Raw genomic sequence first — 27,848 nt, 5'->3', positions numbered from 1 at the left:
TGCAAGCACCAACCTTAATATTTCCCTGCAGAGTGCTATAAACTCTGGAAAAAAACTGAGACCATGTCTACACAACCATTCTCATAATGGACACCGACCGAGTGCCCGACACATGGCCCGTCACAGTCATGGATAGATGAGTATTTTGCATGTTAAATACTCAACATTAAATATTGGTGGGCATAGTTATGGCCCTGATCATTCTGAAGTGGCAGGATTACATAGCAGAGAATATTTACTTTAAGAACTTTAACAACCAATACGCTTGTAACTGCTTCCGGTACAGCTAATCATCATCGTCAAGAACACTGCGACGCCTCTGGATCTGAAGGATCAAAGCATTAGGGTTTCTGAACTTTATAAATATCAAGATGCCAATGAAAAACAAACAGATTGAATCTTATGCTATTGGTTACACTCAATAAATAGCCGTATAAATGGAACACTTACTGTAACTTTAGTCTGCTTGCTTGTTTGGTTGTTGATCTGTTCAAGCAGCGAAATCAACCTTGCTTCAGAAACCTGAAAATGGCACAAATGATCATAGCTCTTACCAAAATCAGAATCTATAACTGAACCACAGCTACCAAAAAGCAAGAAAAAAGTCAAATTTACAACAATCCTTCTAAAGATATCCTAGACGTGTGTTCATAAGTTGAATGAATAATTTGTTTTGCCTTGCCTTCTCAGCTATCTGTCCCATTTGGGCAGCTCGCAGTATAACATCTTCGACTCCTCTTGCCTTCTCAGGTTTCACCAATGCAATCCGCGCAACTGATAATATCACGGCAGTACTAGATTAATAAAGCTTTAAATCATGACTAATGGTATATTGCCAAAGAAAACAAAATATTAAAGACCAGAGATAGGATTTCAAGAAACTCAATGTATAAGTAGACAACATAAATCACTTCATTGGCTTCCATAATTCCATACAAAATCAGCCTCTCTTCACAAAACTGGTCTACTTTTGGCACATACTAGAAAATCACGGCCGCACCACAAATTGACCAATCAACCCATAGGTACTCCAATCGGCCATAAAAAAAAAAAACTAGGGTTTGCATCGACTTCGAAACTAATGCAGAACCCAGCTCTAATGTGTTTTCTCCCAAGGCAATTTCTAGGCGTAGGAACAAGATAAGCATGCCCTAAAAATGAAGTCTCAATCTAAAACCATACTTTCATCCTAGACCTTGAACTCAGCCGAAAGAAGATATCTTTCAGTCAAAATAAATCTGGGCCATTGTTTCAAATTCTTGACAAGACTTAAACCAAAAAGCATTTAGTATCCAATTGGAAATTTTTTTCTATTTCTCCCTAAGATCTAAAAGTCTAAGTCGACGTTTTGGCTCGGGGTATGCCCTGGCCAGCTTTGTCTGTTACTATGTAACGACTACAGGAGGGACTCCTGGTCCCCAATGTAATTTTTAGAATATTAGTGAGAATTTGTCATCTTTCAAAAAAAAAAGATCTAAAAGTCTAAAACCAATATAAGGAGACCACTTCCAAGAACTGAATCCAAAGAACACAACAGAATTCGGCTGAATAACTGAGTTCAACAAAAAATAGAGTTAGACCAAAAGAATCGACAAGCCTGAACGAACTATCTGTAAAGATACAAAAATATCTAAACAGTTCGAGAATTCAGAAGCCTAATTCAAAGTGGTGATTTGGTAAACACCAAACTTTTCCCATCCTAGCCTCTGTAGAACGAGCTTTGATTCATGCAAGTTTTGGAGTTCAAATTTGACATTTTCGAAGATGCTATGAGGAAAAGCTGAGGAAACATTTTGAGATGTAATTTGTTATAATTTAATTTAACGCTACCATTCAAAAAAATAATTTTATTTAGTGCTTCGTAGAAGTAATCTTGCATGCATGCCTTGAGTAGTTTATATTTTATATTTTCAATTTTCATTGGTAGTGTAATTTTATTATTATCCCATGTGCCATGGAGAATCATTGATGCCATGGAGGTCTTGGACACAGTGGAGGGGCATGCAACTTCTTTCCAGCATGTCCTTTGCTCCGCCAATGGTGAGACCAATCAATTGGCTAGGGCTAGTGTTGGCAGAGAATGGCTATTGAGGTGTTTGATCCACTTCCTCCTTGAGGGTGTTATTGTAATTGGTTTTGGCAGTGGTTGATTGTAGCCCTTGACCACCTTGTTGAGGGTTCCCTTGCTCTTTCTTGATCAATAAAGCTCAATCATTCAAATACACACACCAATATATATATATATATATATATATATATATATATATATGAGGAAAAGGATTGAACGCTCGAGCGTACCAAGCTTATGGTACGCTCAAGTGCCCAATCACATGTGGGCCCACTTTGTTAGGATGATCCAAAGCATTCATTTGAAAGGCCCTTACATAGATGGGGTGTGTGCCAAAAATCAGCTCCATAGGATCATCCTAACCCATCCATTTGTGGAGGGCAAAATGGAGAGACCACAAATCTGCCCATTTTTGCCCTCCACTTTTGGAGGGGTTAGGATGATTCAATGGAGCTGATTTTTGGTACACACCGTATCTATGATAGGGCCTTGCAAATGATTGCTTTGGATCACCACAAAAAATGTGGGACCCATGTGATTGGGGCACTCGAGCGTACAATAAGCTTGGTACGCTCGAGCATACAATCCTTTTCCTCATATATATATATATATATATATAGACATGAGAAATTATATGATGCCCGACTGTCAAGTCCCGTGAAGGTGGTACTTCAAAAGTACCACCCTTGATATTTGATCCGACAGCAGCCTCTTACAAAGTGGGCTGCTGTTGGATCAAATATCACGGGTGGTACCGTTTTGACGGTACTTGAAGGTCGGGCACCATATAAAAACTCATATATATATATATATATATATATGTGTGTGTGTGTGTGTGTGTGTGTGTGTGTGTGTGTGTACATACATACATACATATACATATGCCATATACATATGTATATCTATGTATGAATTTCTCGCAACGAACTATATAGATAATATCACAATAAATTGAAAATATCAAACATAATTTTCGAATGGTGGTTCAAAACACCCTATGTGGCACCCAAATAAGTAACAATCACTACTGGTCCACAACTGAAGAGTGGAAGGAACTTCACAGTATTGTTGAATGGACAAGAAAAATTCAGTAACACTCCAAGAAAATGCAGACCTTTAACAACATGTCCCTAAACACATTTTACTTAAAGACTATAAAATGACCATCACTGTTGGCAAGCAACATACTAAACTTACTTCTTTCTCTTGCTTCAGTCGACAAAATCTGACTAAGCATCATCTGCCTCTGTTCATCTGCTTCCCTGGATTTATTAATGGATGGATTAGGTCTAAAAGTTTCCTCAAGATGCATGCAAACTAACCATTCAAAAAAAAAAAAATGACGCATTCTATAATAGAGATAAAAAACAAAAAATCTTATCTTTAAATAATCATCTATGAAATTGAAAGAATTAAAACAAATAAAAAAAAAACATAGGCATGCCATAATTCCATTAATATCACTGAGACCAACCTCTGAGCAGTTTCCTGTGCCTTTTGCTGTTCTGTGTTTTGTTGATTCCCCTAAAAAAAGACAATGAAATTCATTAGCAACAGCATTGTAGAAAGAAATTAAGTTTACATATGAAGAATCCATTCATGCTCAAAGAGTATTACTTACAACGCCCCGCTGTGCCATTAACTCCTGCATTCTTCTTTGCCTAATGGCTTCTAATTCTGGATCATCCTAATTAGAAAAGATACATTTATTCAGGAGTATATAATGTTCCAAATAAAAAAAAGCATATCTCCAGCAGTCCTAAGGAATAGCCTGTCAAAACTCTGAATTCTTGATGGTTTCAAATCCAAAACTGACATAACAATATAGTTAAACCTATAAATGAATAGAAATATTGTGGATCATCATCGACTAACAAAAACATAGACACCAAAAACTTAGAAAAAGCAAAAGAATAGTTGATATTTGTAATAGGCAGACATACTGATATCTATAAGAACACTAGGTGCAGTTACCTCTTGAAGATAACATCTACATAATCCAAACATGTAAATTTTTCGGCTCCTCTCACTTGAAGTTATTGATATTATTTTACTTCTCATTTGTTCAAATAAAAGCTACCAGCAACTATATTTCATTAAAGTTCCCCAAAAGTTATAAATTTGTTCTCTCGAACAGCTTGGAATATATTTTTGAGAATTACAAAAAAAAACCCTCGAATGTAGTTTCTCAACCATAGTAGAACTCATGCGCATAATCGTGGACTCCCCCGATTCGACTCCATTTCCCTTGGCCATGTTCCGCATTCCATATTTTGACCCGCATCCGCATTTTTAAACACTGTTCTCAACCAAAATCCCCTTCAATCTAATCTCATTACTTAAATACTATTTTCTTCCAATTTTACCCATTTATATTTTAACGGTACCCGTTTTAACAGATGAATTGGATGCTTGATCTCAACCGTTCATCTAGTTGGCCCACCACGTATGGGACATCACAAGAGATTTGGCATTGCACGGATGACATTAAGCTTCCACTTTGGGAATTCCAAATGGACATAAGTTTCTTTTTTACTTGTTTTTCCATCTTTTAAATCATCCCTTGTGAGCCATAGGTTGATGGTTAGGGTCATTATGACCCATCTAAAGTTGGACCCACTTGATGTTGACCCATTCACGGTAAGATTCACATATAGAAAGTCTAGATTTTTTTTTTGGGTAGAAAGTATAGATTGATCAAGGCCAACAAATGTCAATGGTCAATTTTATTTTTTTAAACAAATGCCTAAAAGGCATTTTTTAATCCAGGGTCAATATAGTCCAATTGGCGTGAGGCCTACCTTGTCATGCATACAATCTAGTGGCAGAGAACCAGATCAACAAACACAATCACCACAGATGCTTGCGACGCATATGGTGAGCAAGTAAATATTCATACAATAAATTATGCCAAAAACATTGATTTGATTAGGATTAAAAAATCATAAATGGAAGAAACATCAGGAATAGCTAATGAAGTTTTCAATAACTTAAGTGGTGACTTTTGTCATCAACCCAAATATAGGTGGATTTTGGTTAACAAAGTTAGAAGGGTGTATTTGGTACAATTTTTTTTTTTGAATGGCGGTGTTTTTGGTAGTTTTCCCTATATATTTTCTTCTAAATCAACTCTCTTGACAACACTAGCTCCTTTTTTCCTGAATTGATGTTTGTCGACAAAATATTGCCTCTTGAAATGCAGAAAAACATCCCATCATCATGCTAACTGATCCCGCCAAGATCGACGGAATGCAATCTGCATAATCCAGTGTGAACAATAATAAACATACTAGCAAGGAAGATGGAAAAGAGAAGCCTTGGGCAGTATCATTGTAACCCAACTGCTCAAGTGCCTCACCACTCTCAATGCACTCTACAGCTCCACCCTTAAATTGGTGGAATGTCACTCACTTGCAGGAATATCCATTGAATACCAAAATGCATGTTTAATATCAAACTGAAATTTCCATTTAGCATCCAATACTTCTATCAAGAAGCCATAGTACACCAGTGAAAATTTCAACCATTAAACCCATGAATAAAGGGTTAATTGGGCCAAAATTTTCATCTGCAAAATAAGTATAATTCACCAATCCCCATAATAATGGATAAAAGGCCAGTCACCTCTTTGAAATAACTAAAAATCCCATAGTTTCAAAACTCCTAAACTCCTCCGCATCATCGAGGACTCCCTTTTACCCGGGCCGCATTCTTGTCCGAGTCCGCATTTTGTTACATAAAATCAATCAAAACGCCTTTGACTCTCATAAGTTATGACCGCGTCAATCGAGTACGCGACCAAGAGACTACTCACTCCGCCAGCAAAGATAGCATGATGTCTGCATCTCCACCAAACCCCTAGTAAAATGCCTCTTATACAAAGGTTTTTTTTTTTTTTTTAAACCCTCGGCTTCACCAGAAAAAAGAAAAGAAAAAGACAAGTTACCCCATCTACCAGTGCAAAACCCCGCCAATGCCTTCACCCCATCTCTGCCTACGTGATCCTCTGCTCAGCAAAGGCCAAAAATCTCCTCTGGTATGTAGATCCCTCCCTCCATGAATTCAATCTTCTTCTCTTCCTCACCCCATTAACCAAAATCCTTCTCCAGGAACCAACGTATAGCAGATATCCCCTAATATCTAATTCATTTATGGAATAAATTTCCAGCGATTGAATAAATAGAAAACCCACTTAGCACTTCCTCTAAAACTGGAGATAAATTATTATTTTTTATCTCCCATTGAACCATGTATGCAGAAAGTCGCCCACGGGTATTTCAAGGGAAAGATCCGTCATCATTTGTGCTCAAGACACAATTTCTGTGATAATTTCTTCGTTAATTTCCAAAGACTGATTACATGTTATTTATTAAAAAAAAAACCCACTTAGCACTTCTTCTAAAACTACTAACCAATCCAATCTAGATGACCCTTATCTCTAAAACTCCGATCCATTCCAACAGCTAGAGATAAAATTCCACAAGATAATAAATAATATAAACTAATTTATTTTATCCTAAGTGAGATCCATCTAGGCAGGAAACATCCTTATTGATCATTAGTTCTAAAAGTAAACGAAAATAAAAGTAAAGTAATAAGAAACAAATAACCTTAAACAATCAATTACCAAATGGAACCCATCTAGAACAAAAGGGGCAAAAGAATCTAAGAAGCTTGGGAAACACTAACTCCCAACTGATTCAAACTTCTCAGGAGATTTTTTTTAAAAAAGGGAGAAGAGAAAGGGAAATATCTTGGTTTGTAACAACAATAATTAAGCAGGAAAAAGGAAAAATAAAATAAAATAAAATCGAAGAGAGAGAAAGAATTCAGACTTTTCAGATGCATAAGAAAACGAAGAAGAGGGTTTTGTTGGTGCTTACCATTTTCGAAAGATTATTCAACAAAAAAACGTAAACTCCTGGAGCTTCTCCTGACAAGGGTCCTCCCAGCAACAACGCTGTTGTGCCCAACCCTAATTTAATATATGAAGATAAAAAACATCTGCGTTGAACTACGGATGCCTCTCTTTTTCGTTCTCCTTTTTTTTTTTCCTTCCTTTCGTTTTTCCTTTTATGCCCCGTTTGGAATGAAGGAAAAATAATTCTTAAGGAAAAGTTTTCCCTGGTTTTTTTTTTATTTCCACATTTTAGAGGGAAATAGAGAATTTTAGTCCTTGTTTATATTGTAGGAATTTTATGGAAAAGTTTGGAAAGGAAAACATTTCTAAGATATCTTACTTTTTTAACTTAAAAACGTAAAAACCGAATTTTACTTTTTGTTAAATAATCAAATTTTACTTATAGTCCTTGTTTTACTTTTTTTACAACATAAAACAAATTTTACATCCATTTTTACGTCGAAAGAAACAAGCCTTACTGAAAAAATGACATGAACCAACCCTAATCAATTTTTACTTTGAGAGACCTTTAATTTATGATAATTTTACTGTAAATTAAGAATAATGCTAGGGAAACCGTGAATAGGACCTAAAACAGAACCGAACCAACCCTTTGATTTAGAAAAATCAACAACAAATTTTTTTGTACACATGACATATTCTCATTGCAGGTCCCATGCTCGGTACTCTCGGTCTCCATATCAATTTCCTTATGGTATTTGCTAGCCAATTTCACGGAAATTGGCATCTATTTCACGGCTTGGTTTCGGCTCTACGTAGCCAATTGGCATCTATTTCTGGTGATTTTATTCAGGTCTCAAATGAAGAGTTCAATGCTTTGGTACAATTGGGATTTGAGATTCATCTTGAGATGGGTACTTTTACTGCTGGTTCCATGTTTGAAATCTATAATTATTGTTAAAGTATAAAAGATAAATAACGCCTTTCTCCAACAGCTTAAGCTTTTGGAGAAGTTGGTAAGTTAACATGGTATCAGACCCAAAGGTCTCGAGTTCAAACCTCCCGGATAGCAAAAATTCACATGCGATGGTCGGCCCAAAGTGGGACCACATGTGCCATTTGTTTGCCAAGTGGGCCACACATGTGAGAGAGTGTTTAAAGTATAAAAGTATAAAAGTCTAAAGAGCAAAATAAGGGATGTACGGTACATCAATGCAAAAGGCATTCCAAGTACCAACTGTTGGTTAGTTGTTAAATATATTGTTTAATTCTCAGCGGCAATGAGCTTACATACTGCCCATTGTTTGTCCCTTTCAGGTGTGGTTATTTAACTAAGCCTAGATAGGACGTGTGTGTAAGTGAGATGCAGGGGTTTGGATGCAAGTGATGTAAGTGTTTGAAATAAGTTTGCGCAATCTAAGATGCCTTCAGATTTTGTTAAATTAAGTTTGCAGTATAATGTGATGAGAAAATAAAGCAAAACAGACAAACTAATCTATCAAGCATATAAGATATAAGATAGAGTTTTCATGAGCCAATTAAAATAAATTAAAATGAGTTATCCTTTGAAATTTTAATGAAATTAGGTATCCCCAGCAGAGTCGCCAAACTGTGAGACCCGACCCCGCGAGAAGGGCATGACCCGCCTCCCCCTCTTGGTCTCTCGTACCCACGCGAATGGTGTGTGCTTTTTATTATTATTATAAATCATCTTTTCCGTGAACTTGGGATCACAAAAGAAATATGAATTTCAAGCAAAAGAGGATGACCAGAGTCGCCACCTAGGTAAGGGACCTAAGACCCATAAGTGACACTGCAATGATCTGCGATCCCAGAAGTTTAGGTTCGTTACCTGATTACATGAATGGAAGGTATGCTGGATTATCACCATATGCTCCATTCTTGCCCGAAAATTCAGTCTTCAATTTCAAAGATTAACTCACTTAAATTTCTTTTAATAAGCTCATTAAAACTCTCTTGATCTATAGACAATGGGATATGCAAAATTTTCATATAGTTCCTAGATGCGTCTTTTGATTCTCTAGATTTGGTTTGGTTCCATCTATGTGAGAGTTCTCTTAAAATCTAATTTTTGGAAAAATAGTAAGTGTTTTAATCAATTTAATTTAAGGTTTGAAAAATTGTTAAGAAATAAATAAAACAACCCTAAAACCTTACTAAAATATGCGTAGGGTCGACTCGTGCTTGGTATGCCATCTAAGCATCCAAGCTGCGTACGTACCCAAGCCTCACTGGGATCAGAGTCGACGTAGTTCGGTGGCCTAAACTAAGCTACATGCCTAAGACATCTAGGACACCGATCTAGATTGGACTGACTATTTCAACAGTTTAAGAGAGATTATTTAATTCAAGTTGTGTAGATTTTAAAATCCTAGGACTCCATCTAAGATGATATATGGTCCTATGTAAGTGCAAAATATTCCCTAAAGTAATGCAAGTGGGCCCTACATCCTAAGTTAACTAGGCTTGTCCTAAAGAGAAAATGTATTGACTAGTGAAACTAATCTAAGGGTCAATTGATAATAATAGCAACCGGCCGTGATGAGTCTGAACTCCTAACTCTAGGACTCCTACAAGGTGGGACCGTAATCCAACGGTTCCAAAATCAATTTGAACTTGGGTTTGCCCAACCCGAATTCATTAAGAGAATGATTTTCAGTTCTTTTTAAAGGTTCTTAATATTTAAAACCTAAGGCTCTATGGGTTGACCCGTCTCATGCTTGGGTTGCATTCATGGAAGAGAATTGTGCTCTCCACCCTTAAACAATTTGGTATATAAGTTATAAGATATTATTGTGTGGCATATTCTCAGGATTTTCGTGGACAAAGACCTCGGAGTCAACAACATATTATAACTTAGATGCTTAAACTTTCCAAGGCCGATCGCAAAGAGAAAACGATTATGAATTCAACCCTTGCATTCAAACTAACTTAGAATAGCAAGTTTACAAAGGAAGTCTTAGATTTTTAAAGTTTCTGATTAAGTACCTTAAGGATTGAATACATACTGGAAAATTAGAGTATTCTGAAAATTTTCATAACGCTTTAAATTAATTTGAATATTTAAATGATTTTATCAAAATTAGTCCAGATTAATTATTTTACAAAGCATCCTATTGATATTTAAGGTCTCTGTTCCAGAAACTCAAGTATAAGATATTTAAGGTCTCTGTTCCAGACACAATGGTTGGTGAGCATGGGACCCAACTGTATGGTGGTCAAAAACAGAGGATTGCAATTGCAAGGGCAATTCTGAAGAACCCTAAGATCCTTCTTCTAGATGAAGCAACGAGTGCATTGGATGCTGAATCCGAGCGCATAGTTCAAGAAGCGCTCGTGAGGATTATGTTAAACAGGACAACTGCCCATTGTTTGTCCCTTCAGGTGTGGTTATTATAATTTTAGTTATTTCAAAGAGGCGACTGGCCTTTTATCCATTATTATGGGGATTGGTGAATTATACTTATTTTGCAGATGAAAATTTTGGCCCAATTAACCCTTTATTCATGGGTTTAATGGTTGAAATTTTCACTGGTGTACTATGGCTTCTTGATAGAAGTATTGGATGCTAAATGGAAATTTCAGTTTGATATTAAACATGCATTTTGGTATTCAATCGATATTCCTGCAAGTGAGTGACATTCCACCAATTTAAGGGTGGAGCCGTAGAGTGCATTGAGAGTGGTGAGGCACTTGAGCAGTTGGGTTACAATGATACTGCCCAAGGCTTCTCTTTTCCATCTTCCTTGCTAGTATGTTTATTATTGTTCACACTCGATTATGCAGATTGCATTCCGTCGATCTTGGCGGGATCAGTTAGCATGATGATGGGATGTTTTTCTGCATTTCGAGAAGCAATATTTTGTCGACAAACATCAATTCAGGAAAAAAGGAGCTAGTGTTGTCAAGAGAGTTGATTTAGAAGAAAATATATAGGGAAAACTACCAAAAACACCGCCATTCAAAAAAAAAATTGTACCAAATACACCCTTCTAACTTTGTTAACCAAAATCCACCTATATTTGGGTTGATAACAAAAGTCACCACTTAAGTTATTGAAAACTTCATTAGCTATTCCTGATGTTTCTTCCATTTATGATTTTTTAATCCTAATCAAATCAATGTTTTTGGCATAATTTATTGTATGAATATTTACTTGCTCACCATATGCGTCGCAAGCATCTGTGGACTGTGGTGATTGTGTTTGTTGATCTGGTTCCCTGCCACTAGATTGTATGCATGACAAGGTAGCCCCTTACATGAAAACCAAACAACACTTGGGAAGCTGCAAGAAGGCTACTTAAGTACTATTTTACCAGGAAACAACTTCTCTACTACTCTATGGGGACACGGGTAAAATGATATGTGCATGTTAGTGGGGTTAGTTAGATTGTGGTTATGGGTTTGAGGTTGTGGATGTTAGTTATTTCCTATGTGTTATGCAAGTGGGTTAGTGGGTAAGTGGGGTAGTGATGTAAAACTACCTTTATGCTTGTATTTAAGTTTGTATTTCAATGGAATGGAGAAGAGAAGAATTTTACAGCACAAAGGAGACTTTGTTCTAGGATAGTCGTGGTTCCTCTCGAATCGAGCCATTAAGAGGTCTGGTTGCCTCGAATCAACCTCTCTCCTCCTCATTTCTATTTTCTATTTTGTTTATTTGTGTTACGGCCAATTAGACACGTAACATAAAACAACCAAATGGAGCCTAAAGATCCAAACATCATAATCTTAATCGGAGAGGCATCCGATTGGAAGGGCCCAAACTTTCTCATTAGAATCTGTTGATTTTGCTTATTGTTTCCAATGCCTTACTGATCATTAGATCTAAAAGTAAACGGGAAAAAAAAAACACGTTAAGTAATAAGAAACTAATAGACTACAGCAATCAATTACCAAATGGAACCCATCTAAAACAAAAGGGGCAAGAATCTAAGAAGCTTGGAAAACACTAAACCCCAACTGATTCAAACTTCTCGGGATAATTTTTAAAAAAAGGTATCTGGTCTCAAGACAAGCCACTGATATTTAAGATTTGTGGAAGCCCATGTGGAAGAGAAGGGAAATATCTTGGTTTGTATCAGCAATAAAAAAAGCAGCAAAAAGGGTAAAAAAATCGAAGAGAAAGAAAGAATTCAGACTTTGAGATGCATAAGAAAATGACGAGGGTTTTGTTGGTGCGTACCATTTTCGAAAGATTAGCAAAAAACACGGAGCTCCTCCTGAAAAGTGTCTTCCCAGCAACGATACGCGTTAGTGCCGGCCCTAATTTTATTTAGAGATGGAAAAATTCTGCGTTGAAACCTATTGGATACCTCTCGTATTCCTTCTCTCTTTTTTTTTTTTTTTCTAACCTTTTCATTTGATAAATGTTATCGGCACAATATTTTGATATTTGCACAAATCCAGGTGTCTCATCTTCTTTAATTCGCTCTTGAGTGTTTTTTGGGAGATATATAGCCTTTTGCCCTTTTGACTAGTGTTGCAACTCGGGTTGGATAGGTCAGGTTGAGTTTTTTTATCGGAAAGACCGAGTCAGGAGGATAGTGACTAATTTTCAAGGTTGTAGAACACAACAAATCTTCACACGCAAAACCACGAGGCTCTGTTTCTTTTGAGATTGGGTCGAGCTTTTTAGGAAAGCCCAACCCAAACCAAGACCCATGATTTCTAAACCCGATCCAGGTTATTTTCGATCAGATTGTTGCAGGTTGGGAACCGACCGACCCAACGTGCAACCCTACTTTTGACAACTCTTTAAATAAAAGACAAGATGGATTGTGAAAATATCAAAAAATATGGTTGTGCTGATATCATTTCCCTTTCGTCTTTCCTTTTATATTTATGCCCCATTTGGAATGTAGGAAAAACATTTCTTGAGGAAAACTTTTTCCTAGGATTATTTTTATTTCCATATTTTGGAGGAAAATGAAGAATTTTAGGGATATCATTATAAATTAAAAAGGTCCTCCGAATAAAACTTAAACTGAGGTGGGTGAGGTCACTTTTTTCATATGGAATCAAACAACGGAAAAGTAAGTAATTTTTGAAAAACTTTTCCTCTCCAAACTTTTCCCAAAAATTCTTGCAATACAAAAAAGGCCTTAAATATTTTTTAATACTAAGCTTGACCTGAAAAAAGGAGAAGCTGTGTGTGTTTGGATTGCCGGAATGGAATAAAAGGGATGAAATGGCTCTTGGCGAAAGTGCCTAGCAAGCCCTTAATCATATTATGAAAGCAAAATTGTAGAAGGAAAAATATTTTTCTTATAATCCAAACATGGCTTGATGGATTAGAGCCTATGACTATCCAATCAAGGTATTCTCAATGGCATTTGGCCAAACTTATAGTTATAATCCGATCACCGGATCTCACACCAGGGCACAAATGGGGCTAATGAGTGTGCTTTAAGAAGAGCACAAAACCCCGTTTCTTTTAGCATTTTCCTACAAAAATTCAAGACAAGTGAGCAGTGAGTGGGATCCTTTCCGGTATTATTGTCCAACTATTTTGGTAAAGATACTGGCCTTTCGATTTTAGACAACCACGCAACAATGGAGTAATGCCAATTAACCCTTGGAAGGAAAGATTTGTTGTCCTCCTACAGCCCTATAGGCCCACGTACATGGTGGAATGGTCACAATGATCAAGACTGTTTATCTTGTGAGTTATTCCACCTGTCCCCTCAAGCCAAAGATGCTTTTATGGGCAATTTTTTAAAGAAGAACCTTTGGATGTTAAATATTTTCAGGCCTAAATCAAATGAATGAGATCTCAGCCAACCACACAATGGGGATGCTCTCGTAGTGCATGTGACTTTTGTGCACTTTTGCTTTGAGCAATTCCTTTTGCAAGCCCACCCAATTGGGCTGTGATCTTACTGTTCCCTCCTCTAAACACCTCATCCAAATAACATAAACAAATTCTATGGTTGTGCTCTGATAAGCAATCCATCCGCAGTAGAGAAAAGAGATGCAAGAATTACAGAAACTCTGTAAATGATGAGACTGAAGAAAAAAAAATGAAACTACAGCAAGCAAAATTGCATCTCTCACTCTCAGTCATCTATCATTGCTTCAAACAATAGTGTGACAACATCACAAATTAAAATTATAAAGTAGAAGTACTTAGTTTGCAAGAACAAAACAACACAAGATAACCTAAGAGAAAAAGGAAAAAAGAAGAGCAGTCTCAAGATCTCAACTTTGGGACGCCTCTTTTTCCTTAATGGTGTTTTTTTTTATTAATTTTTCAAGGCTGCATCAAAACCCATAAAAGAGAAAATAGAAAAGAAACCCCAAGGACTTTACCTTTGCCTTGCGTATTTCAGATAGACCATTGCCAAGGCTGCAGCAACTGTCCCCGTTGATGCCGCCGCCGCCGCAGGCCATGGAAACTTCGTACACCCCACCTTCTCCACTGCTAAAAGTCTCTTTTCCATCTCCAATTTCTCTGCATCCAGTTCCGAGTTCTTCTCTTTGGATTCCTTCAGATCATTCTGCAGCCGATAAACATTTGCTTCCATTGCTCTGAATTTCTCTTCAGATTGCTTTAGGTTTTCTTGTAGAGAAGATACCAAGGCTGATATTTCATCTTTTTCATTGTGCGACCTCTGCAAATCAGAACAATGTTCCGAGAACTCAAACTTCGATCCCTCCAACTCCTTCTGCACCTGAAGAATTTCATTCTCCTTTTCTGATATTTTAGCTTTAGCCTCTACTTCAACCTTGGCTTTCTGGATTTCCAAGACTGATAGCTTTTCCTCCAGATGTCGCATTTGGATTTCCATCATCTCCTTCAATATTTGCATATTATCGCTTTCCCACTCTATCTGTTGTGTCAGAGAAGCCCTCTCCTTCTCAAGAATTTCAATCTTTGAGTCTTTCTCTTTGCTGATATGTTTCGGGTCTTTAAAGGCCTCTTTTAGCTGTCGGAGCTCTGCAGCGACTTCTTCGCCTTCCGAACTCATCATGATGAGATCATGCTGCAACCGAGAGTTATCAATCTCGAGGTCCGCCGCTCGAGCCGCGATGCTTTCCAACGCGTTCAGATCATCTTTGGATCTATCAATCTCCTTTTGCAGTTCTTCCAATTTTTCCTCCATCTCCACCTCATTTTTCTTGAATCCTTCGATTTCCTGCATCAGGAACTTGATTTTCTCGCTCTGTTCATATTTCTCCTCTTCTAAGATTTCGATCTTTATGTGTAGATCTGAAACCTCATTATCCTTGCCGAGATCCCCACCTTTCTTCGAGATTCCATTTGCCGTCGGATCGACAACTGGTTCTATGCCGTTGACCGTAGTTTCTTCTTCCATTGGTAAACCTAGAAGGCAGAAAATCCATTTCATAAGAAGCAACGAACAAGACACACACACACACACATATTTCTCGCAAAGAACTATAGTGATAATATCACAATAAATTGAAAATGTCAAAGATAATTTTTGAATAGTGGTTCACAACACCCTATGTGGCAACCGAATAAAAATCGTTACTGATTCACAACTGAATAGTGGAAGGAACTTCACAGTATTGTTGAGTATTGATGAATGGACAGGAAAAATTCAGTAACACTCCAAGAAAATTCAGACCTTCGACGACATGTCCCTAAACACATTTTACTTAAAGAATATAAAAAGACTATCACTGTTGGCAAGCAACGTATTAAAAAAAACCACATATAGAGCTAACCTTACGTCTTTCCCTTGCTTCAGTCGACAAAATCCTAAGCATCAACTGCCTCCATTCATCTGCCTCCCTGGATTTATTTATGGACGGATTAGATCCAAAAGCTTCTTCAAGATGCTGCAAGCTAACCATTAAAATAAAATAAAAAATGCACGCATTCTATAATAAAGATGAAAACACAAAAGCCTTATCTTTAAATAATCTTCTATGAAATTGAAAGAATGAATATAAAAGATAAGAAAAACATAGGCATGCGATAATTCCATTAATAGTACTGAGAGCAACCTCTGAGCATTAATGTTCCTCAAAAAAAAAAAAAAAAACAAGCATATCTCTTACACTCCTAAGGAATAGCCTGTCAAAAGTCAAAACTCTGAATTCTTGATGGCTTCGAATCCAAAACTGACATCACAATATAGTTAGACATGTGAATGAATAGAAATATTGTGGATCATCATTGACTGACAAAACCATAGACACCAAAAACTTAGAAAAAGCAAAAGAATACTTGATATTTGCAATAGGCAGACATACTGAAATCTATAAGACCACTAGGTGCAGTTACTTCTTGAAGAAAACATCCACAAAATCCAAACATTTAATTTTTTGGCTCCTCTCACTTGAAGTTATTGATGTTATTTTACTTCTCATTTGTTCAAACAAAAGTTACCAGCAAATATATTTCATTAAAAGTTCCATATACCAATTATACGAAGTTATATATATATGTTCTCTCGAACAACTTGCGATATATTTTTTAGAATTACCAAAAAAGCCCTCGAATGTAGTTTCACAACCAAAATCCCTTTACTTTTACATAATAACCAAAATCTCCTTCAATCTAATCTCCTTACTTAAATACTATTTTCTTCCAATTTTACCCATTTTAATATTTTTTTTGACCGGTAACCATTTTAATATTTTAAACAAGTCAAATAGAATTTCAATTAACAGCTATTAAATAAAATTTATTTTTTTGTCACAGGATTTTAATTGCTTAATATAAGTTTCTATTGGATGAATTGGATTTTGATCTCGACCATCCATCTAGTTGGCCCGCCATGTATAGGACATCACGAGAGATTTGACATTGCTTGGATGACATCAACCTTTCATTTTGGGCATGCTTGGATCTAGGGATTTTGTTTTCTTGAAAGAAAAAAAAAACTCTCTAAAAAATAAAAAGTCCAAGGTTTGGTTAACTGCTGGAATATAGATTTTGAAATTCTCGAATAAAACATTTCTCAAAAAGTGGGAAAGTAGAAAACCCAGTAAGGCCTATTATTTTCTTTTCAAATAAAATAAATTTCTTATATTTCGTGCTTCTCTCTTTTCCCTCTATGATCTTTCCATTTCTCCCTTTCACACCACTACCTGTTCTTCGTTGAAGACTGCACATCAAATGGAAACCCCATTGAAGAGAAAACAAATGTTTCTGCTTCATTGAAGGAAACCCTCGTCAAAATGACTGTTTCTGCTTTGTTGAAGGATGCTTCTGCTTCGTTGGAAAACCCCATCAAATGGAAACTGCTTATGCTTCGTTGAAGACTCCCTGTCACAAGCCATCAATAGATTGGCCCCCCATCTCTTGTTCAGAAAACCCCATGAACTACTTCTTCTTCCTTGGAACCGTCAATTGATCTTGCTCCGCACGACCGTTTGCGGCTTATTTTGGACGGCGAAAAGGGTTTGTAGGGATTTTGGAAAATAAACCTAAGCAAAAAAGAGAAGAAACACAAATAGCATAGAATCAGTCACTTCTTTTTTAAATGAAAAAACCTGGTGCTTCGGTGCTTCGGTGAGAAAACCTAGTGTTTGGTTGAAATCTTAAGAATCCTCTGTTTTGGTAATTTGGTGAGATTTCTCGTAATACCATTTCGATTTTGCTATGATATTGTTGTTTATTATGTGAGTTTTTTAAGTATCCTAGAGTTTCTGTGTGCTTTTAAACCATTTCGATTTTGCTACATTATTGAGAGTCCTTCTATAATTCCTTTTCGTCGTTTTCGAGGGTTTCTGTTGTTTATCACATATCTTTTCACTTCATGTATTACTTCAGATTTCGAGATCAGATTTCCGCAACGTGGTACATGGCACTTACCATCGCCTACAAAGTGAAGCTGCAGAAAAATGATGGTCGTGAAAGCGGCACATCAAGCGTTTACGTCGACTTGGAATACAAGAAAATGAAGTGTGATGGCTCAAAGATGGTGCCTGATGGCACCCCAAAGCCCCCAAGACCGAGATATTTGTCACCCAAAGCAATTGATCAGCTCACAAAGTGACAAGCTGGTTCTCCTTCCAGAAATTTGCAGTGGAAGGCATCCATTTCATTTGCATGGGTTGTGTCAAAGGTTGAGTGAAACTAGAAACATCATCTTTTTGTTGCAGCATCAATTGAATATAGCTTCCAGTTAATTGCGTTTTGATTCATGAACATAACTTCTAGTTTAAAAAGGCCAAATTGTTTTGTACTGCAGAATCAATTGAATATCACAAAAAGTGCTCCCAATTTAGGAGAGGAGAGGGCCATCGGTTGTTGTGGAGAAATACATTTCTCATATTTGTTTAAAGGGCTGGAACCAAATCAAAGAATTTAAAATTCTTGAAAATTAATGGATGTTAACCAAAATGTCGAAAAAAATCCCGAAAATAATAACCCGTAAAAAAGTTTCCAAGGAAATATTATTTTCTATAATTTTCTTTTCCCCGGATCCAAACATGCCCTTGTGTGAATTCCAAATGGACATGTTTCATCTTTTGAACCATCTCTTGTGAGCCATAGGTTGATGGTTAAGATCACTGTGACCCATCTAAAGTAGGATGCACTTGATGTTGATCCATTCACAGTAGGATCCGCTTATAGAAAGTCTTGACTCAAGATTGATCGAGGCCTACAAGTCTCAATGGTCAATTTTTTTTTAAAACAAATGCTTCAAAAGGCATTTTTTATCGAGGGTCGATATAGTCCAATCGGTGTGAGGCCTACCTTGTCATGCATACAATCTAGTGGTAGAGAACCAGATCAACAAACTCGATCACCACATACGCTTGCCACGCATATTGTGAGCAAGTGGGTTGTGTGGTCCTCAAAACCTATGTCAAGTAAATATTTTTTTATGACATAGTATCCCCACGCCATTTTAGGGCAGGACTAATCCCTATGGATGCACGCAATCATCCGTAAACCACGCACATCGGGTTTACTACAGCGGGGTTCGAACTCTTGTCACTGGGGAGCATACCCATGACTTTAAGCCAAAGAGCCACACCCGTCCGGGTTTATGTCAAGTAAATATTCATACAACAAATTATGCAAGAAAATATTGATTTGATAAGGATAAAAAAAATTGTAAGTGGAACAAACATCAGAAATAGCTGATGAAGTTTCAATAACTTAAGTGGTGACTTTGGTTATCAACCACAATATATAGGGATTTTGGTTTACAAAATTAGAACAAGGATGTTTTTTATTTTTGAAGAAAATTAGAACAAGGATGTTTTTGGTAGTTTTCCCTATATATTTTCCTCTAAATCAATTCTCTTGACAACAGTAGCTCCTTTTTCCTGAATTGATGTTTCTCAACAATATCTTGCCTCCCAAATTGCAGAAAAGCATCCTATTATCATGCTAACTAATCCCGCCAAGATCGGAATGCTATTCATAATCCAGTGTGAGCAACAATAATAAACATACTAGCATGCGAAGATGGAAAAGAGAAGCCTTGGGCAGTATCATTGTAACCCAACTGCTCAAGTACCTCACCACTCAATGCACTCTACCCTTGAAGTGGTGGAATGTCAGTCACTCACTTGCAGGAGCATCCATTGAATACCAGAATAAATGTTTAATATGGAACTGAAATTTCTGTTTAGCATCCAAAACTTCTATCAAGAAGAAAAAGTACACCAGTGAAAATTTCAACCATGAATAAAGGGTTAATTGGGTCAAATTTGCCATATCCAAAATAAGAATAATTCACCAATCCCAATAATATTGGATGAAAGGCCGGTTGCCTCTTTGAAATAACCAAAAATCCCATAGTTTCAAAACTCCCCCGCATCATCGTGGACTCCCTTCTACCTAGGTCGCATTCTTGTCCGAGTCCACATTTTGCTCCATTAAGTCAATCAAACTCCTTTGAGTCTCTCAAGTTATGACCAAATCAGCCGAATACTCAGCCAAATCAACCGAGTAATTGACCAGGTCATGCCGAGTCAACTAGGATTTTCTTTAGGCGCCTTTTGACCTGCATCCGGCCATCCGCGTTTTGAAACCGAGGAAAATCCCCTTTTCTTGTTTTTCTTCTAGTAATAAATGAGCTTAAGGCTCTATTTAGTTGCTTAAGAGATTGGCTTTACTAGGTGTTGATCAGAGTTTTACCACGCCGACTGCTAGGGGTGTTTGGTTTCCAAACTCCAGGAGACTACTTTACTCCATCGGCCTAGGTAGCATGATGTGTGCATCTCCACCAAACCACTAGTAAAACACCTCTTATATGAGGGTTTTTTGTGGTAAAAGTAAAACCCTCGGCTTCACCAAAAAAAGATGAGCTACCACTTCTACCAGTGCAAAACCCAGCCCATCCTTCGCTCCCACTCTGCCTACGTGATCCTCTGTTCGAGAAAGGCCAAAAACTCCTCTGGCACTGGTATGTAGATCCCTTCGTCCCTCCCTCCCTACTTCCATGAACTCAAACTTCTTCTCCTCACCCCATTGACCAAACTTGTTCTCCAGGAACCAACGTGATGGAGATCAACGTCCCTTGAGAGTTTATTCTCGGCGGGGCCGCCCTCGAGGAGCCCCATAGAGATCTTTTTATTTTTATAAGAAATTAGAGAGGAAGAAGCACTCAAAGTTTAATTCAATTCAATTAATCTTCAAAGGTAAACAAAAGAGCTGTAGCTTTGCCTATAAATAGGCAATTAAATCCATAAAAGAGAAACTTGTAAATAACCCTAACAAATCAAATATGCCCCAAAATACCCCTAATAACACTAAAAATAACAAAAAGATCCCTAAGGGGCACAAATAACAATAAAAAGATCTCTACAGAGCTCCTCTAGGGCAGCCCCGCCGAGAATAAACTCGAAAGGAACGTCGATCTCCATCACAACGCATAGCAGATATCCCCTAATATCCAATCTCTTTTGCTCAATAAATTTTCAAGAAACTTACTCTTACCGATTAACGATTCCCTAGCTATAGTTGCTGGAAAATAGACAAATTTCTTTACAAGCAAAAACATTACATGAAGAATCCCTGCCTCTTGACTCCCTATTCGTTCTCTCACACCATAGAAACAACCACTTGGAAACATCGTTAAAACACAAGGTACCAGAACCCCTATTTTTTTACTCTTTTATTTTGCTTTTCTCATAATGTTCCAATCATTGCATAGATTGAGGCAGCATACGGGTCCCCTATGTCCCTTATAGCATTCAGATTATATCCAGGTTACCTGTTAGTTTTTCAGTAGAGTATATTCGAGCTTGTTGCCACTTCTTGCTCTTTTATGGGTTGTGATGCTTTGAACTTCAACATGCATGTATGCTTAAGAAATTAATTTCAAACTAAATATGATCTAATGTCAATATCTTTGGGTCTTCTTTTTTTTTGTGGTTTTGCATTGAAATGCATTTATTTGCAATCAATATCATTTTCTTGAACTTTCATGAAAATGGATGTTAAAATGTATTATCTTTGATAGAGCAATGTCTATTTTGAGCAGCAAGCTCTGTTTTTCTATATGTTCCTGCGCTTTAAAATCTTGCCAGAATCGCAGGGTGACACAGCCATGAATTGGGGCATGAATTCAATCATAATATGGTTCAGATTAAACCCAGAAAATGTCTATTAGTCACAATTCATGGTGTTGAAATTTTTATTTAAAAAAACTGCTGTGAAACAGGTTTGAAATATATCCAGGTCATAGCAATGTCAAAGGATTCCATATATATATGGGAAGAAAGGTCTTCAATATATACAATCCCTGAAAAAGGCATGACCATAACAGACATAACTTAGGGAATTCGAAGGACATGATGCCGAAAAAACAAACCAAACAATAAGAAAACTGAATAACGCTAACATATGAAGTGAACATTAATTAAGTTGCCCTTCATAATAAACTTATTTTACGAAAAGTAACAAATAAAAGTCTAAACAGCAAAATAAGGGATGTAAGGTACATCAATGCAAAAGGCATTCCAAGTACCAACTGTTGGTTAGTTGTTAAATATATTGTTTAATTCTCAGTGGCAATAAGCTTACATACTGCCCACTGTTTGTCCCTTTAGGTGTGGTTATTATAATTGTTAACTTACCAACTTCTCCAAAAGCTTAAGCTATTGGAGAAAGGCGTTATTTATCTTTTATACTTTAACACTCCCTCGCATGTGTGGCCCACTTGGCAAACACATGGCACATGTGGTCCCACTTTGGGCCGACCATCGCATGTGAATTTTTGCTATCCGGGAGGTTTGAACTCGAGACCTTTGGCTCTAATACCATGTTAACTTACCAACTTCTCCAAAAGCTTAAGCTGTTGGAGAAAGGCGTTATTTATCTTTTATACTTTAACAATAATTATAGATTTCAAACATGGAACCAGCAGTAAAAGTACCCCTCTCAAGATGAATCGCAAATCCCAACTGTACCAAAGCATTGAACTCTTCATTTGAGACCTGAGTAAAATCACCAGAAATAGATGCCAATTGGCTACGTAGAGCAGAAACCAAGCCGACATGGACAACCAAAAGCACCATGATCTACTTTTCCAGCATTCTACTAGTCCTTTACATACAACCAAATGCACTAACTTGTACTTTTCCAACATTCTACTAGCCCCTTACATGAAAACCAAACAACACTTGGGAAGCTACCAGAAGACTACTTAAGTACTATTTTACCAGGAAACAACTTCTCTACTACTCTATGGGGACACGGGTAAAATGATGTGTGCATGTTAGTGGGGTTAGTTAGATTGTGGTTATTAATTATGGGGCTATGGGTTTAAGGTTGTGGATGTTAGTTATTTCCTATGTGTTATGTAAGTGGGTTAGTGGGTAAGTGGGGTAGTGATGTAAAATTACCTTTATGCTTGTATTTAAGTTTGCATTTCAATGGAATGGAGAAGAGAGGAATTTTATAGCACAAAGGAGACTTTGTTCTAGGAGAGTCATGGTTCCTCTCGAATCGACCCATTAGGAGGTCCAGTTGCCTCGAATCAACATCTTCCCTCTCTTTTTCTATTTTCCTTTTGTTTGTTTGTGTTACGGCCGATTAGGCACGTAACAAGTGGTATCAGAGCGGTCGATCTTGCTCCATCGCTGCGCCTTCGGAGTTTTGGGAGTCCATACGTGAAGATCTGCAGTAGATCAAGGCATTGGTTTTGAAAATGATGGAAGATCATCGACGATTTGCAGAGGGCTTGGAGAAAATCAGCATGGCGATTAAAGAAATCTGCGAAGATGAAAAGTTTTTCAAAAATTACTTACTTTTCCGTTGTTTGATTCCACATGAAAAAAGTGACCTCACCCACCTCAGTTTAAGTTTTATTCGCGGGACCTTTTTAATTTATAATGATATCCCTAAAATTCTTCATTTCCCTCTAAAATATGGAAATAAAAATAATCCTAGGAAAAAGTTTTCCTCAAGAAATGTTTTTCCTACATTCCAAATGGGGCATAAATATAAAAGGAAAGACGAAAGGGAAATGATATCAGCACAACCATATTTTTTGATATTTTCACAATCCATCTTGTCTTTTATTTAAAGAGTTGTCAAAAGTAGGGTTGCACGTTGGGTTGGTCGGTTCCCAACCTGCAACAATCTGATCGAAAATAACCTGGATCGGGTTTAGAAATCATGGGTCTTGGGTTGGGTTGGGCTTTCCTAAAAAGCCCGACTCGATCTCAAAAGAAACAGAGCCTCATGGGTTTTGCGTGTGAAGATTTGTTGTGTTCTACAACCTTGAAAATTAATCACTATCCTCCTGACTCGGTCTTTCCAATAAAAAACTCAACCTGACCCGTCCAACCCGAGTTGCAACCCTAGTCAAAAGGGCAAAAGGCTATATATCTCCCAAAAAACACTCAAGAGCGAATTAAAGAAGAGGAGACACCTAGATTTGAGCAAATATCAAAATATTGTGCCGATAACATTTATCAAACGAAAAGGTTAGAAAAAAAAGAAAAAGAGAGAAGGAATACGAGAGGTATCCAATAGGTTTCAACGCAGAATTTTTCCATCTCTATATAAAATTAGGGCCGGCACTAACGCGTATCGTTGCTGGGAAGACACTTTTCAGGAGGAGCTCCGTGTTTTTTGTTAATCTTTCGAAAATGGTACGCACCAACAAAACCCTCGTCATTTTCTTATGCATCTCAAAGTCTGAATTCTTTCTTTCTCTTCCATTTTTTTACCCTTTTTGCTGCTTTTTTTATTGCTGATACAAACCAAGATATTTCCCTTCTCTTCCACATGGGCTTCCACAAGTCTTAAATATCAGTGGCTTGTCTTGAGACCAGATACCTTTTTTTCCAAGCTTCTTAGATTCTTGCCCCTTTTGTTCTAGATGGGTTCCATTTGGTAATTGATTGCTGTAGTCTATTAGTTTCTTATTACTTAACGTGTTTTTTTTTTCCCGTTTACTTTTAGATCTAATGATCAGTCAGTCATTGGAAACAATAAGCAAAATCAACAGATTCTGATGAGAAAGTTTGGGCCCTTCCAATCGGATGCCTCTCTGATTAAGATTATGATGTTTGGATCTTTAGGCTCCATTTGGTTGTTTTATGTTACGTGCCTAATTGGCCGTAACACAAATAAACAAAATAGAAAATAGAAATGAGGAGGAGAGAGGTTGATTCGAGGCAACCAGACCTCTTAATGGCTCGATTCGAGAGGAACAATGACTATCCTAGAACAAAGTCTCCTTTGTGCTGTAAAATTCTTCTCTTCTCCATTCCATTGAAATACAAACTTAAATACAAGCATAAAGGTAGTTTTACATCACTACCCCACTTACCCACTAACCCACTTGCATAACACATAGGAAATAACTAACATCCACAACCTCAAACCCATAACCACATAATTAATAACCGCAATCTAACTAACCCCACTAACATGCACATATCATTTTACCCGTGTCCCCATAGAGTAGTAGAGAAGTTGTTTCCTGGTAATATAGTACTTTAGTAGTCTTCTGGTAGCTTCCCAAGTGTTTGGTTTTCATGTAAGGGGCTACCTTGTCATGCATACAATCTAGTGGCAGAGAACCAGATCAACAAACACAATCACCACAGATGCTTGCGACGCATATGGTGAGCAAGTAAATATTCATACAATAAATTATTCCAAAAACATTGATTTGATTAGGATTAAAAAATCATAAATGGAAGAAACATCAGGAATAGCTAATGAAGTTTTCAATAACTTAAGTGGTGAATTTTGCTATCAACCCAAATATAGGTGGATTTTGGTTAACAAAGTTAGAAGGGTGTATTTGGTACAATTTTTTTTTGAATGGCGGTGTTTTTGGTAGTTTTCCCTATATATTTTCTTCTAAATCAACTCTCTTGACAACACTAGCTCCCTTTTTCCTGAATTGATGTTTGTCGACAAAATATTGCCTCTCGAAATGCAAAAAAACATCCCATCATCATGCTAACTGATCCCGCCAAGATCGACGGAATGCAATCTGCATAATCCAGTGTGAACAATAATAAACATACTAGCAAGGAAGATGGAAAAGAGAAGCCTTGGGCAGTATCATTGTAACCCAACTGCTCAAGTGCCTCACCACTCTCAATGCACTCTACGGCTCCACCCTTAAATTGGTGGAATGTCACTCACTTGCAGGAATATCCATTGAATACCAAAATGCATGTTTAATATCAAACTGAAATTTCCATTTAGCATCCAATACTTCTATCAAGAAGCCATAGTACACCAGTGAAAATTTCAATCATTAAACCCATGAATAAAGGGTTTAATTGGGCCAAAATTTTCATCTGCAAAATAAGTATAATTCACCAATCCCCATAATAATGGATAAAAGGCCAGTCGCCTCTTTGAAATAACTAAAAATCCCATAGTTTCAAAACTCCTAAACTCCTCCGCATCATCGAGGACTCCCTTTTACCTGGGCCGCATTCTTGTCCGAGTCCGCATTTTGTTACATAAAATCAATCAAAACGCCTTTGACTCTCATAAGTTATGACCGCGTCAATCGAGTACGCGACCAAGAGACTACTCACTCCGCCAGCAAAGATAGAATGATGTCTGCATCTCCACCAAACCCCTAGTAAAATGCCTCTCATACAAAGTTAAACCCTCGGCTTCACCAGAAAAAAAGACAAGTTACCCCATCTACCAGTGCAAAACCCCGCCAATGCCTTCACCCCATCTCTGCCTACGTGATCCTCTGCTCGGCAAAGGCCAAAAATCTCCTCTGGTATGTAGATCCCTCCCTCCATGAATTCAATCTTCTTCTCTTCCTCACCCCATTAACCAAAATCCTTCTCCAGGAACCAACGTATAGCAGATATCCCCTAATATCTAATTCATTTATGGAATAAATTTCCAGCGATTGAATAAATAGAAAACCCACTTAGCACTTCCTCTAAAACTGGAGACAAATTATTATTTTTTATCTCCCATTGAACCATGTATGCAGAAAGTCGCCCACGGGTATTTCAAGGGAAAGATCTGTCATGATTTGTGCTCAAGACACAATTTCTGTGATAATTTCTTCGTTGATTTCCAAAGACTGATTGCATGTTATTTATTAAAAAAAAAACCCACTTAGCACTTCTTCTAAAACTACTAACCAATCCAATCTAGATGACCCTTATCTCTAAAACTCCGATCCAAACCAACAGCTAGAGATAAAATTCCACAAGATAATAAATAATATAAACTAATTTATTTTATCCTGAGTGAGATCCATCTAGGCAGGAAACATCATTATTGATCATTAGTTCTAAAAGTAAACGAAAATAAAAGTAAAGTTATAAGAAACAAATAACCTTAAACAATCAATTACCAAATGGAACCCATCTAGAACAAAAGGGGCAAAAGAATCTAAGAAGCTTGGGAAACACTAACTCCCAACTGATTCAAACTTCTCGGGAGATTTTTAAAAAAAGGGAGGGGGAAGAGAAAGGGAAATATCTTGGTTTGTAACAACAATAATTGAGCAGGAAAAAGGAAAAAAAAAATCGAAGAGAGAGAAAGAATTCAGACTTTTCAGATGCACAAGAAAACGAAGAAGAGGGTTTTGTTGGTGCTTACCATTTTCGAAAGATTATTCAACAAAAAAACGTAAACTCCTGGAGCTTCTCCTGACAAGGGTCCTCCTAGCAACAACGCTGTTGTGCCCAACCCTAATTTAATATATGAAGGTAAAAAACATCTGCGTTGAACTACGGATGCCTCTCTTTTTCGTTCTCCTTTTTCTTTTCTTTTTCTTCTTTTCGTTTTTCCTTTTATGCTTTGTTTGGAATGCAGGAAAAATAATTCTTGAGGAAACGTTTTCCCTGGTTTTTTTTTTATTATTATTTCCACATTTTAGAGGGAAATAGAGAATTTTAGTCCTTGTTTCGATTGTAGGAATTTTATGTAAAAGTTTGAAAAGGAAAATATTTCTAAGATATCGTACTTTTTTTACTTAAAAAGCAAATTTTACTTATAGTCCTTGTTTTACTTTTTTTACAGCATAAAACAAAAGAAACAGAGCCTTACTAAAAAAAAATGACATGAACCAACCCCAATCAATTTTTACTTTGAGAGACCTTCAATTTATGATAATTTTACTGTAAATTAAGAATAATGCTAGGGAAACCGTTAATAGGACCTAAAGCAGAACCGAACCAATTGATTCTTTCCACAACATGCCAAGTGACGTAGCAACCCTTTGATTTAGAAAAATCAACAACAAATTTTTTTGTACACATGACATATTCTCATTGCAGGTCTCATGTTCGGTACTCTCGGTCTCCATATCAATTTCCTTATAGGATTTGCTAGCCAATTTTGACAGAAAGACATTTCGCGGCTGGCTTTTGCATGTGAGAACAACCGTGCATACAGATTGACTTTTTAACAGATTTTGTCTTAATCAGTTAATTCATCAGAGGTGGCTGTTCTATCATGCAAAAGCCCGCCACGAAATGGCTCTTGGCGAAAGTGCCTAGCAA

The 27,848-nt window shown here is 37.0% G+C and overlaps 1 protein-coding gene across 6 annotated transcripts; it reads right to left on the bottom strand.

The window, feature by feature from the left end:
- On the bottom strand, positions 1-27,125 carry LOC143862150 (double-stranded DNA-binding family protein). 6 transcript variants are annotated; one of them, XM_077373149.1, is made up of 7 exons: positions 26,944-27,113; positions 3,690-3,755; positions 3,543-3,592; positions 3,266-3,330; positions 683-774; positions 451-522; positions 1-325 (listed from the first exon to the last, which is right to left on the bottom strand). In XM_077373149.1, exons 1-7 carry the CDS (start codon positions 26,944-26,946, stop codon positions 287-289), a joined length of 387 nt encoding a protein of 128 aa, XP_077229264.1. In that variant the 5' UTR covers positions 26,947-27,113; the 3' UTR covers positions 1-286. The 6 variants fall into 6 exon arrangements, with proteins under 6 accessions (XP_077229264.1, XP_077229263.1, XP_077229262.1 ...); XM_077373148.1 differs by lacking the exon at positions 26,944-27,113 and adding an exon at positions 6,952-7,118; XM_077373147.1 differs by lacking the exons at positions 1-325; positions 451-522; positions 683-774; ... (1 more) ...; positions 3,543-3,592; positions 3,690-3,755 and adding exons at positions 13,994-15,276; positions 15,645-15,765 and having other exon boundaries at positions 26,944-27,125.
- Between the last annotated feature and the right edge of the window lie 723 nt (positions 27,126-27,848).

Source organism: Tasmannia lanceolata, unplaced genomic scaffold (genome assembly GCF_043159265.1).
Source record: "Tasmannia lanceolata isolate RefF3 unplaced genomic scaffold, GAP_Taslan_0.1 ptg000037l, whole genome shotgun sequence".
In the NCBI taxonomy this organism is placed as follows: domain Eukaryota; kingdom Viridiplantae; phylum Streptophyta; class Magnoliopsida; order Canellales; family Winteraceae; genus Tasmannia; species Tasmannia lanceolata.
Note: the sequence above shows the minus strand (reverse complement) of the source record. Positions and strands in the feature narration are given on the sequence as shown.